The sequence below is a fragment of the Staurois parvus genome, unplaced genomic scaffold (assembly GCF_062004578.1).
Source record: "Staurois parvus isolate SC_StPar_1 unplaced genomic scaffold, SC_StPar_1.0 ptg000870l, whole genome shotgun sequence".
NCBI lineage: Eukaryota > Metazoa > Chordata > Amphibia > Anura > Ranidae > Staurois > Staurois parvus.
The window spans coordinates 596,252-617,176 of NW_028318666.1; the positions used below are offsets into that span (position 1 = coordinate 596,252).

General features: G+C 42.9%; 1 protein-coding gene across 1 annotated transcript in view; it reads left to right on the plus strand.

Moving 5' to 3' along the window:
• LOC149443200 (proteinase-activated receptor 1-like) overlaps nucleotides 1-19,983 on the plus strand; it is a 59,008-nt gene extending 39,025 nt beyond the window's left edge. Inside the window, exon 5 of the mRNA XM_089655783.1 lies at nucleotides 18,209-19,983. Coding sequence (XP_089511909.1) covers nucleotides 18,209-19,185 — 977 coding nt within the window. The 3' untranslated portion in view covers nucleotides 19,186-19,983. The remainder of the gene's footprint in view (nucleotides 1-18,208) is intronic.
• Nucleotides 19,984-20,925: the final 942 nt, after the last annotated feature.

The following is a 20,925-nucleotide window of genomic DNA, read 5'->3' on the forward strand; positions in this document are numbered from 1 at the left end:
GTCATCTGTAGATTAACCCCTTGGAAACAGGCTGGGACTCCTCTCCTCACAGAGGGTAGGTGCAGGAGTTTGCCTGGTACACTTTATCCAGCATTGTTTTGGAGCGATTGCTATCACTGCCTGACAAATCGGTTGTTCATCCCAGGGGACTCCAGGGACATCCAGAACTACAACGAGACTTGGTTGGCTGTTTTTCTCTCTGCACCACTGGCCAGCTGTGACAGAGACCATGATGGCCATTGTTATTTACTCATGGAACAGGCAATCCCACATTTGAGTTCCCACATGTAGTGCTTCTCCCAAAAAAGAAGTATCTGATGTATGGGTCTCTTGATTCCTGATTCTCTTCATTGGTGTGCCAGAGCATGTGGCAATAATACCACAACCTCTGTCACACCAAGGCTGAAGGAGAATGTATTTGGTATAAACACTCTTTGAGACAACAATGCAAGAAAAAGCAACAGCAATAAACAGTAACAGATAAACAAATTTGTACAATACCACTGTCACGTACCTGGTTGGGGAGCCTGACGTGGAGAGATAGGCGTCCTCTTACGACTCCCTCTCAGAGCCCCTGATAGTGGGAACAGTGGGCGCAGAGCCAGGAGTGGCACGAGTGCCGGGTAGATCTGGAGCTGGCGGCAGGTAGCTGAAGACCCAGGAGATGCAAGCCAGGTGCAGATGCAGGAACGTAGGTGCAGTAGCACGCAGGTATGGCAGCAATCAGGATGCAGACTGGGACTGGACACTGGAGCGTGGATGCGGTAGCAGACAGGTATGGCAGTGACCAGGATGCAGGCCAGGTGCAGGACCGTGGGTGCAGCAGCAGGTAAGTATGGCAAATGTCAGAATGCAAGCCAGATGCAGGACCGTGGGTGCAGCAGCAGGTAAGTATGGCAGCTGTCAGGATGCAAGCCAGGTGCAGTTAGGTAGATGGAGCAGAGTCAGACAAGCTGGTCAGTATTAAGTGGACAGATCAAGTACAAGGGAGCAGGCAAGTGGATGGTCAGGCATAGCTGAGGTCGGTGCAGGCGGAGTTTTTTCTTAGTCAGGTCAGATCAAAATACAAGCAACAGGATCAGGTAATATGTGCAGGAATGTTGTAGACCAGAAGGCATTGATTGTACTGTATTGCAGGTTTAAATAGCTCACCTAGCGGTGACGTGGACTCTACTGCGCATGCGCACACTTCCGCGCTTCTGTGCATGCGTGGCTGCACGCTCTCATTGCCTAGCAGTGACATGGACTCTACTGCGAATGCGTGCGCTTCCGCGCATGCACGTCCGCACGCTCCCGTGCATGCGCACTCGCACCGCCGCGACAGGGTCCCTGACAACCACAAACAATGAGGGCCACATGCCTCTGCACCTGAATCCTGGATCTGGGGAGTGCTAACTAAAAGGATCATACTAGAAACTAAAAAGGACCTTCAGTCTTTCCAAACCCCCCACTAGCTAGTGAATTTGAATCATGGTACCCAATGTTCCTGTGTTGCAGCGTTCAGGTTTAGGTGGATCCCAAAATATGGAGCATAAATTCCCAAACTATATCCCAAGATAAGATCACAGCATCCTTTGAAGAAGTGGTTAAGTAAGTTGTGACCAACAGCCTCTCGCCACTATGCAGTCTGTAAATAAGTCTCCTTCCACTCTCTGGCATCTGGAATCAGTGACATTGGCAGCAATTCAGGACCTGGTGATGGAAAACTCTCCCATTACCAGTGATGCCCCTATCCTCTAACTCACCGGGTCTGTCTATGACAGCTATGAACTCTATGCAAATTTAGTAGCCTAGTCTCTCCTCCCTCTGAACCCCATCCTCATAGGACTTGTAGCCCCATCCAGTGCTTGGCTTAATAGAGCTTGTATCCTTAGGACTACATCCCCTGTAGTCTCTTCAGAGTTTTCAGGGCTGCAGGATGTGAAACACTCATTCATACTATCAGCAAGTGTCTCCTGCTTAAAATCTCCTCAGGGTCATTTAAGGAAGTCTCTCCAAATTTGAATATATGCATTGAGACTCAGGAATAAAATCATTCCTGCGGTCATGGCTGCAGCTCCCTGCAAAGCCTCACACTAACAATGCAAAAGTCTGAAAGCAAGAGCTGCTTACCGATAGTAAGATACCAATACTTATAAGCACCAGCAGAAAATTAAAAGTCATGTTCACAAATGCTAGAAGTCTAGCTAACAAAATGGAAGAACTGGAGCTGCTGATACACAAGGAGGATTTCAACTTTGTGGGAATATCAGAAATTTAGTTTGACAGCTTATATGACTGGCTTCCAACTATCCAGGTGTACTCCTTGTATCGGGACAGGGAAGATAGAAGAGATGGAGGGATGTGTCTTTATGTCTAGAATGATTTGCTAATGAACACGAGGGATGAAATTACTACTAGGCCAAGGGAGGAGGTGGAACCCCTGTGGCTGGAGCTTCAAAGGGAAGAATCAAAAGGGAAATTAATAGTGTATGCATTCTACAGGCCCCTAACCTGGATGAGGAGAAGTCTAATCCCCTGTCACAGTTAGGAATGGTAGCAAGGCAGAGCAATGGTATTATAATGGGGGACTTCAATTTGACTGCGCATACAGAACTGTTCACTCATCTAAGGGCCATCATTTCTCAAATGTCTTGCAGGACAACTTCATCTGTCAATAGGTGGATGACTGGACTAGAAGGACTGCTATGCTAGATCTACTTCTTACAAATCACACCGATAGGGTTGCAGATGTGTAAATAAGGGACACTTACTGTAATAGTGTGAGGCCCTGTCACTTTGGAAATGGTCAAGAAAAGCACACAGGGTTTGCTAGCTTTCTAATTGAAGGTGTCAGGAATGGACTTGCCAATGGTGGTGGGACTCACCTGCCTTGTGGGCTGCAGTACCAGGGCTGGCCAGCGGGTGCTCTCAGCAACCAGAAGCTCACTCCTGCAGTCAGCCATCACCTGAGGCTGATTGCAGGAGGTGTATTTAAGGAATGGCCAGACCTGCAGTCAGTGCCTTGGTGTATGTTTCCCATGAGCCCCTGTACCTGCATCCTGTCTGCTTCCTGCCTGATTCCTGATTCTGCTTGTTCCTGACCCTGAATGAACTCCGCCTGTCCTGACCTCGGCTATTCCTGACCACTCTCCAGCCTGCTCCTTTGGCACCTTGTCTGCCTGATTGTTCCTGACCCGGCCCGTCTGACTACTATGCTCTGCCTACTCCTTTGTGTCTTGTCTGCCCGATTCCTGACCCGGCCCACCTGACCACTCCACCTCACCAGCCCTGACTGCTCTTATCTGTGTACATTCCGTTATCAGTTGGAGGTTTGGTTTTGTTATATTGTGCGTTATATTTGTGTATAACCCTTAATAAATTATATTGTTACACCATACTTGAGCCTTCGTTTCCCTGTGTCAGTTCATGCATCTCTGGTCTTACCAGAAACCCTGACAGAAGGACTACGGAGTGTTGATTTTGATTGGAGAAAACTACTTTTGCAGATATCTCCAGATCTTGGTATTTGTGGACAGGACTCAGCAGTTTGGAGATCTGAAAGTGCCTTGGGAGGGAAGAAATCTCCAACCCAGTGTTAGGGGTTTGTGGAAAACCAGAAGGGTGTGTGCCCAGGTGCACACAGCCCTTATAATGATGATCTGGGGAGAGCAGGTGGAGGACAGAGGTGGAGAAGCACTTGCAGCTGTGTGGAAACAGACCCCTGTTAACAGATTGAATCCCTTGTGTGGGACTTCTTGCCAAGGGTCTGGGACATTCGGGACCGGTACAAAAGCCTAGGAGACGAAGAGAGGGTCTGGGAGGTTGAGAAAACTGAGATGCATAATGGGTCTAGAAAGGTTGGAGAAAATCTAGAGGTCTCCGAAAGAGTGAGTGGACTTGAAGGAGGGGGGGGGGCTTGAGAACCCTTTTTGAAGTCAGGAGTAGGCCTCAAAGAATCCCAAAAACAGTATCTTAATAGTAAGAAAGTAAGGTCACACCATATTGACTCTGTAAAGGATGATCAGGGGAAGCTGGTTACAAATGACAAGGTGAAGGCAAATGTAATAAATGCATTGTTCTCTTCAGTTTTTACAAAGGAAAAAAAGGGGGTATAATAATCAACACTGTATTGTTATTAACACAACAAGGAAACTTGTGGTTAATAGAAGCCAGTGTCCAAAAAATAAATTAAAAATGTAACAGAAATAAATCACCAGGACCAGATGGCTTACACCCAAGAGTCCTCAAAGAACATAGCCAGGTAATAGCGACACCGTTATTCCTAATTTTTAAAGACAACTTAGTGACTGGTACCAGCTGATTGGAAAAAAAGGCATTGTGGTACCAATATGAAACAAAGGGCCAAGATTTATACCTGGAAACTATGTGCCAGTCAGCCTAACATCAATAGTATATAAACAATTGGAACAAAAGTTGAGTGACTATATCCAAGCATTTTCTTATAAAAATGGTATCATTAGTAGTGACTGGAATGGATTTATGAAAGATCATTCTTGCCAGCCCAATATTTTAACATTGTATGAGAAAGTATGCTTTAATCTACTCAGAGGAAGACCTTTTAATGTAGAGTATCTGGACTTTGCCAAAACATTTGATACAGTTTCCCCATATACACTCAATTTACAAATTGAGGTCTGTTAGCATTAATAACATTGTATGTTCCTGGATAGAAAACTGGTTATAAGGGAATGTCCAAAGTGTGGTGATAAAAAGCATGTACTCAGAATGGTCTGGAATCGTGAGTGGGGTACCTTAAATCTTTGCCCTGGGACCAATTTTGTTAAATGTATTTGTCACGGTGTGCCCCCACCCCCCTTTGCCTGCTGTCCCTCTTCCGTATCTCTTCACCCCTCCCTCCCCCCTTGCAGATTCCTCGCATTCCTGTGTGCTGTCCCTCTGATGCAGATTCCTCCCATCCTGTCACAGCCTGCCTCAAAGGCTGTGCAGGATGGGAGGAAGCAGCCCCTGTGGTGCGGGTCGCACCTCTCCCGGCAATGGCGCTGGAGAGTTGCGATTCCCCACCAGGAGACTCCCCACCAGGGTGTCTCCGCACATCCCCCCCGGCAGGCGCAGCACAGGCACGAGGCTTCCCATGCTCTGCGCCCACCGGAGACAAAGGTCGTGCTCCCAAAAGCACGGCCAGAGTCAGAGGGCATGCCTCGTTGCCCCGGCAACGCAATGCTGGGCCGGCCATTGCCGAAGCAACCGGGAAGCGGCCTGCTCTGGTTTAAGAAGGCCAGAGCGGCACCCAGTCCACGTGTTCGCCCCCCCGCTCGGGACAGGGTGATGTGCAAGGTCTCAGCTGAGGCCAGATCCCACAGCCAAGACCCTGCCGAGTCCCTGCAAGCCTGTGGTCCCCTGCTTGAGAAGAGAACGGCTATGTGGGGTCTAAGCTGAGGCCATACCCCCACAGCCCAGACCCCGCTGATCTCTGTGTCCCTGGGGAGCTGCCCCTGCCTGCTGATCACTGTGTCCCTAGAAGGGTGAGCACCGTGAGGGTCCCTGTCTGCCGATAGCTGTGTCCCTGGGAAGCTGCCCCCTTTCTGCTGACCGCTGCGTTCCTAGAAGGGTGAAAACTGTGAGGGTCCCTGTCTGTGGATCGCTGTGTCCCTGGGAAGCTGCCCCCTGTCTGCTGATCGCTGTGTCCCTAGAAGGGTGAACACCATGAGGGTCCCTGTCTGCTGATCACTGTGTCCCTGGGAAGCTGCCCCCTGTCTGCTGATCGCTGTGTCCCTGGAGAGCTGCCCCTGCCTGTTACCCGCTGTGTGCCAAGGAGTATCGCTACCTGCCACTGTTGAGTGTCCCTGGAAGCTGTCCACTGCTGAGTGTCCCTGGAAGCTGCTGCTGAGTGACCCTGCACGCTGCCTGCTGTGAGTGTCCCTGGAAACTGTCCGCTGCTGAGTGTCCCTGGAAGCCACCTGCCTTGAGTGCCCCTACAAGCCACATGTTGCGGAGTGCCCATAACTGCCCCTATTGTGTGCCCAGATTACCCTTGCCTGAACTGCCCCTACTGTGTGCCCAGATTACCCTTCCCTGAACTGCCCCTATTGTGTGCCCAGATTACCCTTCCCTGAACTGCCCCTATTGTGTGCCCAGATTACCCTTCCCTGAACTGCCCCTATTGTGTGCCCAGATTACCCTTCCCTGAACTGCCCCTATTGTGTGCCCAGATTACCCTTCCCTGAACTGCCCCTATTGTGTGCCCAGATTACCCTTCCCTGAACTGCCCCTATTGTGTGCCCAGATTACCCTTCCCTGAACTGCCCCTACTGTGTGCCCAGATTACCCTTCCCTGAACTGCCCTTATTGTGTGCCGGGATTAATACTTGCTCAGACTGCCTATTGCATGTCCGGATTATCGTAGCTACCTGGACTGCCCCCCCTGAGTGCTCGGGCCATCGCTACCCGAATCACCCGATTATAATTGTTTGGACTCCCCCCCCCCTCTTCCCCCCTTTTTTGGGTACCTGGACGCTACTTTCCTACCCTGATTAAGTGCCTTCCATAGTTCAATAAATCTTTGTGTGTTTATCATCCTCCGTGTGCGTTCTGTCCTGCCTACGCTTCCATCACAGTATTCATTAAGTAGAAGTGGGTATATAATAGTTCAATCTCAGTGTTTGCTGATAATACAAAGAAAACCAGGTGAATACCTTCAGGACTGGGGTTTGGTGGTGAATCGCGAACTGAAGGATCCTGATGAGCTGGCCCGGTATTTCTGGTAAAGCTCAGAGTTTCCACCAAAATAAAAAAAAGGGAGGTGGGAGAGTCCTTATAGTACAATAGATTAATTCCAAAACAAGGATACAGCACTTCCATAATAATAGGAAAAAAAGTCAAAATGGGCTTCCAACTATTGAGGCTGCGGTCACCCAATAAGGGGGGAGCACGTGGCCTTCCTAGTGCATGGATTGAGAAAATCTGTGTCCATGCAGGCTCAGTGTGATCACTCTCTGCCTCAGACATTCCTATCCTGGGTGCTCTGTGAGGGTTCTCAGGTGGGTAAACGTAGTGGTAGAAAAAAGGACCCTTAAGATGTTCGATTGACAGAGGCGCCCAATGTGGTTTTTCAAAGGATAGGCATGACTTGTCTGCTTTAGTAAAACATCCAATTACTCTATTTCACTAAATAATGGTTTTAAATGGCCACTTCCTCAGTTCAAGGTGATAAATTTGGTGTCTGGGTAAAAAGCTGTCATAGGGTACAACAGGTATTTAATGAACCTTAAAAGCACAGCTCAAAAAGAAAACATTAAAAGATATAAAAAGCAATCAAATATGCGAGGGAGAAGTGTGCAAAGCAAATAATAAAATGTAGCAGATGTTGCGGATGTTTCGGATATTAAGGTTAGTCCATGAATCAGGTGGTTGCGGCGGGGGTGGAGGGATGGCAAGAATTGCAGTGATTGGATGTGGTACTTGCCGCAGGGGGCAGGTGCTGGTGGGGTGTGCCCAATTTTAGTGTTGCCTAAGGCAGTACATGAACTAAAGGGTTGAGATCAATATGGAGGAGAGATGGAAAGAAGAAGATAGTTGGATTGTGATATTTGATTCCTAATGGAAGGATGCAATATATATTTTATATAGCTATAATAATATTTGATAAACTGAGCATCAAATATGAAATTTAAAAACACAACCCTATATAGAATAAACAATGATCATAAATAGCAATAATTAAAACAGGTGGAAGAAAAATATTAATAATAGTTAAAAAGTGATTATAATGGACGGTAAAATATATAAATAGTGATTACGTAAAATTAATGGGTGTAAAAGAGTAAAAATCATGGTCAGGAATGATGAGTAGGGGGCTGAAATATGAATATGAGATGTAATGGTAAAGAAAAAAAATGTATAACATGCTTAAAATAAAAAGGGAATATACTGCATGTATGCAGCAAAAAATGATGTCATTGATAGTGATTTAGTCATAGGTAAAGTTGATAGAAGTAGAGGGAAAATGAATATGTGAGGTAGTGATACTGTATATACTGTATGTAGTGTATATACAGTACATGCCCAAAAATAGAAGTACACACATCCTCCATGTACAAATACATACTACATCTTGAAAGATATATGTACATGTACATATGCACATGGGAACGTAGGTGGGTAAAAACGTGGGAACATTGGTGATCAAAGTTAATAACTAGTTTCAGAAATATTGTCCAAAATTCTTAAAAGTTCAATAGGTGGTCTTGATAATTTAATTGAGGCAGCCCAGGTGCAAGGCCTTTAGTGTAAAGACCCAGAAATATTCTCTTGCTACTAATTTCTGGAATCAGTTATAGCTGCTTGAGGATGGGATTTGCTCAGCTGGCATAACTGACAGGTGATATGCATGTTTGTTGTGGATCAAGGCAGAGTGTTTTGCAACTCTGGGGTCCAGGAAGCCATTTTCAATATTTTTTCAATGTTAATCCTTGTTCTGAGTTTTTGAGTTGTGAGACCCGCATATTGTAGGCCGAAGGGACAGCCCAAGGGGTATATTAAATCTTCTGTGTCACAGATAGTAAGTGATTTGATATTAAGTGTAACCTTAGTATTAAAGGAGGAGAATGTCCTTGTTCTATTTGCCATGACTGGGCACCTCATACACTTGGGGTGTTCACATAGCTGTTTGCATTAACTTTTTTAAAAGAGGTTTTTGAGGTGTTTACTGATGTGGAGATTTAAATCCTGAAAGTCAATGTTCTTAGGATCTGTGTGGCAGGTAAATATCAGATTGCCTTTCTGTTTAGAATTGAAGTCTGCAATCTTGTTTGAATCACTTTCCCATATGATAGTAAGGTCATTGATATGGTGTTTGTATAGAATGATATAGGGTGCATATTCAGTGTAAGTGCCCAAAAGGTCGATCTCAAGATATCTCCATATCCCTTAGCTGTGCCTTTCTTTTGTATATAAAATATAACTAGGCAGTTTTTAAAAAACTTGTGAGCCACTACTTCCGTTTGACAAGGTGCGTCAGCACAAAAAACACTTACTCAATGTGTATAAATAAAATTACAAACAATAGTGCCGCGCTCCTCAAACTATTATAACATGTAATAAAACAATTATCTTTCAAAAAATATACATTAGTGATAAAGTCCTTTGTGTTAGTGTGAAACAAATTATATCCTAATAATAAGTGACCATTGCGATAAATAAAAAAAAGCAAAAAAACAAATACAAAATTAATCAGTCCAAACGTGACAAATTCAAAAATGAACAAATCTTCATTCCAAGTGACTTCTTATTATGATCTCAATATGCGCTCACCTCCTTTGATGCCTCCTAAAAGGCCAAAACCGCTTTTGTTCACCTATTGGAACTATGGATCATATATTGCATCTCAGCAATAGTGGTGAGTATCTCCCAATTGCTGCTGGAAACGTAACTCTCCTCTCCTATTCACACCACCGCAGGACTCCCTTGCTCAATCTCCTCCCAAGAATATTCCTCAGTATAAAGGAGACATAAACAGTGTCTTATCCTTACAAAAAAGACCTTTATTATGTGCCCATATGCACTCACATGTATTTAGAAACAACAAGCATTTTGTTTAAATTTATCCACGATCCCAATAGATTTCTTCTGAGCAAATATCCTTCCTCCTATGACCACCGATGCTCCAAAACACAATTGCACAATTTCTCCGCTAGATGTCTGCTCACCTCCAGCAGTGTGACTTCACATCATTAATGTTTGGTCTAACCACACTTTTGATCCCAAATTGGTCTCTGAATATCAACTTGATGAATAATGGAACCTAATGGCTCACTCCAAAGAACCCCCTTTACCGGTAGTAATCTTCATGAAAAAAACTTAACATAGTATTTACCCTTTAAAAGCTTTATTAATCACAAAGATTTCCACATATACACTCATATGTGACAGGTGCCAGACCACACCAAGTGTAAGAAGCATCCACTGAATATCTCTACAGCCCCTAGGACACTGTGCCTTCTAAGTCTGCTACAATCAGTAACATAGGTATGTGCCCCAGCCAATCGCAAGATCATGAAAATAATATGATGACACAATAGAAACTGCAGCCCTGAGAATGTTACCAGAGTGCCTCATGATCTGCAGAGTCCTGGAGTGATGTATATCCCGCTATGATAAACGCTGACTCTCCATTGTGTTGTGACGTCATCCGCAAGCTCCTCCCCGATGCATTTCATCACCGATCACGTGACTTTATCAATGGGACCTGATTGGACCGTCCGATGTTCATCCGCCTTAAATATAGAACCCAGTGCCATTTTGTAGAAGACCAGATTAGAGCACACTATGATAGAGAAGGTAACACCCCATCTCCGGCGCCATTTTATTGAAGACCAAATTAAAGCACACTATAAGAGAGAAGATAACATCCCATCTCCAACATTGTGGAGTGGTATAATCTACCTCTGAACAGCAATCGTACAACGGAATGACCATCACTGACAGCACAGATTCCCACCGGATAAGGAACTCATCGGATTGGATGCTTATCACATATACATCTCTTTACTACTAAACAGCCTATTTAACAATGAGAAAATAAGTATAATATATAAAATATATATAAAAAAATCTCTATATGTTATAATATTAAACACAAACCCAAATGAGTAAAATTAATAGTAAAACATAATGATAAAATGCCGATAAATGTAATCAATTAATAAAAAATTAATATTAAAAATCACTTATTGTATAAAACAGTTTAAATAATATTCTTTATTCATCCCTCTTGGGACCAGAGTTTTAAGTTCATGAATCCAAAAGGACTTTCTTCTCACTCAACTCTCTGATTTTACTATCACCCCTCCAGTTGCGTTTATAGGACTCTCCCAGAATTGTAACCCTGAGTAATCCTTATTATGTTATTATTATTATTATTATACAGGATTTATATAGCGCCAACAGTTTGCACAGCACTTTAAAATATAAGGGAGACAGTACAATTACAATACATTTCAGTACAGAAGGAATGTGAGGGCCCTGTTCGTGGAGCTTACAATCTAAAGGAAGGGGGAGGTGATACAAAAGGTGATAGCTGTGGGGGATGATCCGGTGGAGGTGATTCAAGTACAGATCTTAGGTGGAGGTGGGGTAGGCTTCCCTGAAGAAGTGAGCTTTCAAAGATCGCCTAAAGGCCGACAGGGTGGGGGCTGACCGTACATACAGGGGTAGGGAGTTCCAGAGTATGGGAGAGGCTCTGGAGAAGTCCTGGAGGTGAGCGTGGGAGGAGGTGATGAGGGAGCTAGATAGGAAGATGTCTTAGGAGGAGCGGAGTGGGCGATTTGGCCGACATGTTATTACAAATATCTGGAAACAAGCATTTTTGGGAACCCCTTTATAATATTGCGGACATGATCTTTCACCTTTTCTTTAAGTGTTCTCTTAGTGCATCCCGCATATTGAAGCCCACATGAGCAGGAGAGAGCATACAACACTTCTGCTGTATTACATGATACAAAATCTTTAATTCAATACTCCCTCCCTGTTGTAGAGCTACTAAAAAAACTCTCTTTTTTATAATTTTTCTTAACCCTAGTGCAGCTATAACACCGTCCACAGGCAAAAAACATTTACCTTTAAAGAAAGTGAATCCTAATTCTCTTGGGGGTCCACTACATTGTGCACTAATTTATCCCTCAAAGTACGGACTTTTTTACATATAAACCTTGGTGTATCTGAAAGAACAGAACTAAGATGTTTATCCAATTTAAGTATGGGCCAATATTGCCTGACAATATGCTCGACTTGTTTCAACTGAATATTATAATCCACAATCACTGGTAGCCCTTGCATCATATCAGCCACCTTATGTTTATCTAACAGCAGGGAAGCTCTGTCCAAATATCTTACTTTATCTCTTTCAGATTCTATAAATTGTGGTTCATATCCCTTTGCTATGAATCTATGTGCCAACATACAGTGAAGGAAATGCGTATTTGATCCCCTGCTGATTTTTAATGTCTGCCCACTCACAAAGAAATGATCGGTCTAAAAATTGAATGTTCGGTGTATTGTAACACTGAGAGACAGAATAGCAACAAAAAAATCAAAAGAAATGCATGTCTAACAAATGATGACTGATCTGCATGTTCATGAGGGAAATAAGTATTTGATCCCCTATCATTCAGCAGGATTTCTGGCTGCCAGGTGTCTCTCATACAGGTAACAAGTTGAGATTAGAAGCAGTCTCTTAAAGGGAGTACTGCTAATCTCATTTTGTTACCTGTGATTTGTCATATAAGTTCTAATCATTTTGTAATTGTTAGTCACCTTTTAAAGTTGAACACAAGATGGCAATAGGGAGTAATCGTTTGGTCCCCTCTTGATAATACGTCTATTTAGGTAAATCAGTAGAGTATGTGCCATCATGTGCTTATTCATTAGAGGGCAGTAGTGCATCAATTAAAGCCAACCTATCGGAGTAGGAGTGGCTCTATAAGAGTCCATATGTCTGACTGCCGATCACATCCTCAGACGAAGTCGTGTTACAAAACGCGTTAGGACGTGATCAAGCAGTGATGTCATCGCGTACGCCGCTACCACATGTGATTGCAACCGCGTCATCTGTTTCTGAGTACTGCTGGTGAGATGTTGCTGTGGGAGCTGGAGACTGTTGCAGGCTGCAGACATATTTATATTATTGAAGGCTGTTTTTTAACTTGCATATTGTCAGTTTGGTTTTAAGGGGGGAATTTGATATAATAAATAGTAAAACGTTATTTTGCTATGGTGAGTGTTCTTTATTTATCCACATATGGATTATATTTACCATGACGGAGTATAATGGGATGAACCATCTGATGAATGATTATAATTTGGAGTAATTGTTATGCTGCTGAATTTTCCACATCCACTGATATTTGAAAGATATTCTGATTAATCACCAGCATCTGGTGAGTTAGCACTTTGATGGGGTGTTGAGCACAGAAGAATTCACGATTGTGGAGAATATATCTTTATTGAAGAAATATTTATATATATGGACTGCACTTAGTGGACTTTTTTCTTATTTCTTTGGCACAATATTAGCACTTTATTTGGTGGCAGTTTTTCTTTTTCCTTTTTTCATATGTTTATTTATATATATACATTTGTTAATATTTTTTTAAATGTAATCTAAGTGTATTTGAGGGCTGAGAGCGCTGTTTATGGTATTTCCATTTACTTTACACGTAGTTATTAAATGTTCTGTTGAAAAGAAGGTCATAGTCCTTCAGGTGATCTTTCAGTGGATTATATGACAGTTTCTGGTAGTATGTTTTGTCATCCATTTTACTCAGTGAAGTGAAGTAATTGGATGTTTTACTAAAGCAGACGACTCGTGCCTATCCTTTGAACAAACACAGCTGGTGCCGCTGCCAATCTAACTACCTGTGGGCCCTCTTTGTGATGACTCTTTCTACCACAGCAGGATGTAAAAACTTATGGGGTGGCAACTACATGGGAAATGAGGTTTAATGCAAGAATCCAAGGAAAAAGATCTGGGGGTCCTAATAAATCATAGGTTCAGCAAAAGCATGCAATGCCAAGCTGCAGCAAAGTTAGAAGAATATTAGCATGCATTAAAAAGGTATTTACTCAAGACATACAACTATTATTCTACCACATTGCAAAACTCTGGTCTGGTCACATCTTGAATATGCCATCCAGTTCTGGTCACCAATCCTCAGGAAGGATAAGCTGGAACTGTAGATAGTCCAGAGAAGGGCAACAAAGCTAATAAGAGGACTGGAGGACCTCAGTTATGAGGAACATCTACTGTACAAGCATTAAAGAGATATAATACTGATATACAAATATCTCAAAGGTGATTCTATCATAGGGAGAAAACTATTCAGTATCAGGTCACTTAAGAGGACACATGGGCACTCAATGAAGTTGGAAGAGAAGCAGTTTCTAACCTATTAATGAATGGTGTTGGCCACAAATCCCAGTGTCAACCTAGCCATGTCCTGTAAAAAAGACAAAAGAACTGAATTTTAAAACTCTGCAATGTAAAATTCTGAATTAGTATATTCATTTTGAAAGACACCTTCAAGTGCCTTTGGCTTGACTTTTAAGGCTTGTTGGTGATGACATCCAAATGTGGTACCATGGCAGTGTTGCATGAAAAATGATACCCATATATAAGCAAAGGCTGACACTCTAATTTGTTACCAAGACAGATATTTTAGTTTGCAATGCTATGCCATGAAAATGGAGTGTCACCTATAACCTATTAACCAGCCAACCCAGAGAGATGAAGCTCAAATTTTTTTTACTAAGGCAAGTGCCAACCATCACCATTTATTTTTGCCCTTCCTTTCTGTACAAGGCTTGGCCCACAAAGGCCACCAAGTCTTCTCCAAAGCCCTTTGCACAATGAAGAGGAGCCTTCACTCCTAAGAGTGAGGGGACATCTGTTACAGTTTGCATCCCTCTGGATCACAGATGACCCAGACCTATGGGTTCAATTGGTACTTTCAAAAAGATAAAAGATAGAGTTCAAAACTATCACCTCAGTGATTTCATCTTTGAAATGAACAAAGGACAATCTTATTTGCAGAAGGACTTGAACCACTTCTAGTCCCAGGCAGTAGTTGTACCAGTACTAACACAAGACAGGTTTAACCACTTCAAGTCTGGACCCTTTTACCCCCTTCCTGTCCAGGCCAATTTTCAGCTTTTTTTTCAGCATTTTTTTTAGACAGATAAAACTTTATTTTGGTGGTATTTATTCACCACTGGATCATAGGTAGACCTCAACTATGAGAGACAAAATGAGAAAACAAATCCAGACAATCACATTGGCTGATGTGGAAAGAATTTATTTGCAAATTATGGTGGAAAATAAGTATTTGGTCACCTACAAACAAGCAAGATTTCTGGCTCTCACAGACCTGTACCTTCTTCTTTAAGAGGCTCCTCTGTCCTGCACTCATTACCTGTATCAATGGCACCTGTTTGAACTTGTTATCAGTATAAAAGACACCTGTCCACAACCGCAAACAGTCACACTCCAAACTCCACTATGGTGAAGACCAAAGAGCTGTCGAAGGACACCAGAAACAAAATTGTAGACCTGCACCAGGCTGGGAAGACTGAATCTGCAATAGGCAAGCAGCTTGGTGTGAACAAATCAACTGTGGGAGCAATAATTAGAAAATGGAAGACATACAAGACCACTGATAATCTCCCTCGATCTGGGGCTCCACGCAAGATCTCACCCCGTGGGGTCAAAATGATCACAAGAACGGTGAGCAAAAATCCCAGGACCACACGGGGGGACCTAGTGAATGACCTGCAGAGAGCTGGGACCAACGTAACAAAGGCTACCATCAATAACACACTACTCCACCAGGGACTCAGATCCTGCAGTGCCAGACGTGTCCCCCTGCTTTTCTTAAGCCAGTACATGTCCGGGCCCATCTGAAGTTTGCTAGAGAGCATTTGGATGATCCAGAAGAGGATTGGGAGAATGTCATATGGTCAGATGAAACCAAAATAGAACTGTTTGGTAGAAGCACAACTCGTCGTGTTTGGAGGAGAGAGAATGCTGAGTTGCATCCAAAGAACACCATACCTACTGTGAAGCATGGGGGTGGCAACATCATGCTTTGGGGCTGTTTCTCTGCAAAGGGACCAGAATGACTGATCCATGTACAGGACAGAATGAATGGGGCCATGTATCGTGAGATTTTGAGTGCAAACCTCCTTCCATCAGCAAGGGCATTGAAGATGAAACGTGGCTGGGTCTTCCAACATGACAATGATCCCAAACATACCACCCGGGCAACGAAGGAGTGGCTTCGTAAGAAGCATTTCAAGGTCCTGGAGGGGCCTAGCCAGTCTCCAGATCTCAACCCCATAGAAAACCTTTGGAGGGAGTTGAAAGTCTGTGTTGCCCAGCAACAGCCCCAAAACATCACTGCTCTAGAGGAGATCTGCATGGAGGATGGGCCAACATATCAGCAACAGTGTGTGCCAACCTTGTGAAGACTTACAGGAAATATTTGACCTCTGTCATTGCCAACAAAGGATATATAACAAAGTATTGACATGAACTTTTGATATTGACCAAATACTTATTTTCCACCATAATTTGCAAATAAATTCTTTCCAGATCAGCCAATGTGATTGTCTGGATTTGTTTTCTCATTTTGTCTCTCATAGTTGAGGTCTACCTATGATGTCAATTACAGGCCTCTCTCATCTTTTAAGTGGGAGAACTTGCACAATTGGTGGTGACTAAATACTTTTTTGCCCCACTGTATCTTCAGGGTCTCCCAAGCCTTTAGGCACCAAGATTCTGTTGCTCAACTCTGTAAGGATGCTGCCTTGCCTCCTGCTCATACTTTTCAAAATTTTACCAGGTCAATGTCCAATCTGCACATGCAACTTTTGGACACAATGTTAGTGTAGCAGCATTTTGAAATTTACCCCTGTTGTTTTTGGGAGCTTTGGTTGCCTAGTTGTTGCCCACCCTTTTATTTATTGCTCTGGGATGTCCCATCGTGTCTGAATAGGTTGCCTGTGTCCTATACTGTATGACTAAAATCAGAGGAATTTTGACTTACCTGAAAATTTGGAACACAGTACAGAGCACCCTCCCCCCCCAACTCACCATAATAGTGTCCAATCACATGAAGATATGAGCCAATAACCCATGGTGAATGAATAAGTTGCCTGTATCTTGTACTTTACTTTTTTTTTCTTTATACTTTTATTAGCTATTCATTTTGATGTTTAAAATGGAGTTCCTCTTTAACCCATTGCCCTCCTGAGGATTTACCCCCCTTCCTGACCAGGCCTCTTTTTGCTACTCGGCGCTGCACTAATTCAACTGATAATTGCGCGGTCATGCAATGCTGCACCCAAACAAAATTTACGTCCTTTTTTTCACACCAATAGAGCTTTCTTTTGATGGTATTTGATCACCTGTGCGCTTTTTATTTTTCACGCTATAAACATTTTGAAGAAAAACAATATTTTTTACTTTCAGCTATAAAAAATATATAGTAAACTCAAAGTTAGTCATAAATTTAGGCCAAAATGTATTCTGCTACATGTTTTTGGTAAAAAGATCCCAATAAGTCTATATTGATTGCTTTGTGTGAAAGTTATAGCGTCTACAAACTATGGGATAGATACTGCAATTTACTCCATTTTTTTTCATATACAGCGCTGCACTAGTTTAACGGACAATTGCGCGGTCATGCAATATGGTACATAAATGAAATTTACATCCTTTTTTTTCCCACAAATTGAGCTTTTTTTTCGGTGGTATTTGATCGCCTGTGCGTTTTTTATTTTTTGCGCTATAAAAAGAAAAATGCTGACAATTTTGAAAAAAAAAACAATATTTTGGACTTTTTGCTATAAAACATGTCCAGTAAAAAAAATGTAAAAATCAAATTTAGTCATAAATTTCTGCAAAAATGTATTCTGCGACATGTCTTTGCTTAAAAAAAATCCCAATACGTGTAAATTAGTTGGTTTATGTGAAGGTTATAGCGTCTACAAATGGCGGGAAAGATACTGGGATTTTTTTTTATTATACTAATAATGGCGGCGATCAGCGACTTATGGCAGTGATCAGCGATTTATGACAGTGATCAGCGACTTATGGCGGGAGTGCGGGACTGCGGCGGACATTTTGACACTGGGGGGGAACTGACTTGGGGTCACTGGCATCCCCAGTGACACCAATACAGTGATCAGTAAAAAAAAAAACACTAACACTGTACTAATGGCACTGGGGAGGAAGGGGTTAACTTGTATTAGGTAAACAAAGGGTTAACTGTGTGAGGGGAGTGTTTTACTGGGGGGGGTGTAATTCACAGGAACACACTGATCCTGAGAGATAAAGTCTTCTTTCAGGTTCAGCCTGCTCTGAACTGACAGATAGCAGAGCTGCAATATAAACACTGCAGCCGTGCTATCTGTCAGTGATTACTTGCAATTGCCAGCACCCTGAGGGAAATGACCCGCCGGGAGCCGGTGATGGACACCCGCTGCCACGATCGGCGGGACGGGTAGGGCGGACAAGCGCCTCGCGCGTGCCCCCTACCTGTTTTGCACAGCAACGTTAAAAGACGGCGCTGTGTGCACAGGTGCCGCCCTGCCGCAGTAAAAACACTGCGGGTCGGCAAGCGGTTAAAGAAACGATAAACATATCTGGTTCATTTATTTATGCTAATATTGTGTTTTATTTTTCTTATCTCAGATAAATACTTAAGTACTGCATTCACACATTGGAGCGTGACCAGGCTTGCACCATCAATCTATACTGTTGTGTTCCTTGTGGCTCTTCCTCTCAATATCTTGGCGATCGTCATGTTCCTGGTGAAGATGAAGGTCAGGAAGCCGGCAGTGGTCTACATGCTGAACCTCGCCACTGCAGATGTCCTCTTTGTTAGCATCCTACCTTTTTATATTGCCTACCGATTCTTGGGATCTAACTGGCTCATTGGAGAAGTAATGTGTCGCTTTGTCACCGTAGCATTTTACTGTAACATGTACTGCTCTGTCCTGCTCATGACAAGTATCAGCGTGGACCGTTTCCTGGCCGTAGTCTACCCGGTGCGGTCTCTCTCCTGGCGCACAGTGACCCGAGCCTGGCTGGTGTGTGGTGTCATCTGGGTCATCTCATTGGTCAGTACTGTTCCTCTTCTCATAACAGATCAAGCCTGGAAATTTTCTAATCTAGATATCACATTATGTCATGATATTCAGTACTTTGGTAAAGATCTTAAGTTCTATTATTACTATTTCATCTCTCTTATCTCACTTTTCTTTTTCTTACCATTATTCATTACAACTTTCTGTTACATTGGAATCATCCGCAGTCTCAGCAGATCAATATTTGATCGCACACATAAGAGATCCCGATCTATCCGCCTCTCCGTGGTTGTGCTGAGTGTGTTTGTCCTTTGTTTTGGCCCCACCAATGTCATCTATTTCATTAACTACGTGAAGGTGTATAAGAATTATGATCGCTCTCTGTATATTCCCTACATCCTCTGTGTCAGTATCAGCAGCATCAACTGTTGTCTGGATCCTCTTATCTATTATTTTACATTCTCCGAGTGTAAGAGATACGTCTACAATTTGCTGTGTTGGAGGAAAGGTTATCACCCTCCAGTACAAAGTCTTCCCTTAAACACAAGGAGCACCAACCAGAGAGGACCAGAGGAGACCTAATCTGCTCAACCCAATAAGAGGGGATGATTTATTTCAACACCTCTCCTTATTTTATCTCACAGTAATTTTCCTGAAAAATATTTAAATAACACACATCACTAAGATCTGTAATGCCTAAAGGTCCACTTTAATGCTCTGTAAATTAAGTTTCTCCAAAAATATATATATTTATTTATCTTGGTCCTGGCTTCTGACACTTCCTGTAGGTGTGAGTGATTTTATTGATCCTCATGGAAAAGCTGGGTGCTTGAAGTGCTGTGTGAATCGATGACATCATAGACATGTGATAGTTTGAATAAGGGACTCGACAGGCATACTATAGTTAAAGATTATTTTTTTTTAGCTTGTTGTCAAGGAGCAATGGGGCCCCCAGATCTGTCCTCCCATGTGAATGAGTACTGGGGTACATAGGACCCTTGCTCATTCACCATAAAAAAGCCAGTTTTTGAAAAGTCTTTTTTTTTTAAACTCAAAAGTTCCCTGAAGTAGATCCAATTTCAATCACATGGCACGCCAGGCACTGACCCAAATTAAAAAAAAAAAAAAAAACCTACACCAACACTTGGCTCCCATCAAATGACAGCTCGGCAACCTCCTGACATTAAATAAATTAAGGGGCTGGGACATCACCAGGTGAACACACCCCCTATTGATGTAATCAAACCAGCATTCCCTGTTCGATGTCATAAAGGGGTGGAGTTACCAGTTGAGCCAAGCATCAGCGCAGGCTGGGTTTTTTTTAGATCAGGTCAGTGGCCGGCATTCATCATTGTTGATGTTGGATCTACTTGAGAGACAAATGGGGTGAAAAGTAAATAAGAACACACAGCCAGTCTTTGATAACTCCTTTATTCACCCCCCCCCCCCGGTTGAAAAAAGGAGTTATCAAAAACTGGCTGTGTGTTTTTATTTACTTTTCACTTTTTTTGGTGAATGAGTAGGGGTACTATGTACCCAAAACTCATTCACATGGGGGGCCAAGATCTTGGGGACTTCCAAATGATAGTAAGTCAACCAACCGCACCCTCACAACCACAGGGCCAGAGTTGTGGGGAAGTGGCTCTTGTCCTCATCAACATGGGGGGTATGGATTTTGGGGGGGTTCAGTGCCATCTTGGCATGGGGTTCCCCTTAAAATCTATACCAGATCCAAAGAGCCTGATATAGATTGGGAAAACCCCTGAGCCATTTTTTTTTTAAATTTAAATGCCAGCAATTCTTTTGTTAACATTCTGCTTTCAGTGGGGAACCCCGCTATTTACTTGTTGTTAAGGATGCAGAGTACGCCCGCTCCTTAACAACCGTGATATTTACTTGTTGTTAAGGATGCTGGCTACCATCTACATTAAAATACTGTTAGCTTTCACTATTAAAATACATCATCACTTCATAAAATAGCTCAAGAGGAATTTTATTAGAGTTTTTTTAGTGAATTGCAAACTTTTTTTAAAACGCTAAGAAGTATTTTACTGCAGTTCCTAAAACGGTAGATACTGCTTTGTGAATTGAGCCCAATGTATATAAAATAAATATGCTTAGTAGTGGGATGTATCTCAGCTTGTTGGCAGCTTCATAGTTACTTGGCTTATAAAAGTAGATATAAACCCAATACAGACCTACAGCACTGCTTCCAGCTGGTCACATCTGTACGCTGTATGAACCTGACATTCCTCCAGCTGTCAGATCCCCGCCTCTCCAACCTCTCCCACTGGCTTCAGGGCAGCCACAGAGGCTTTACAT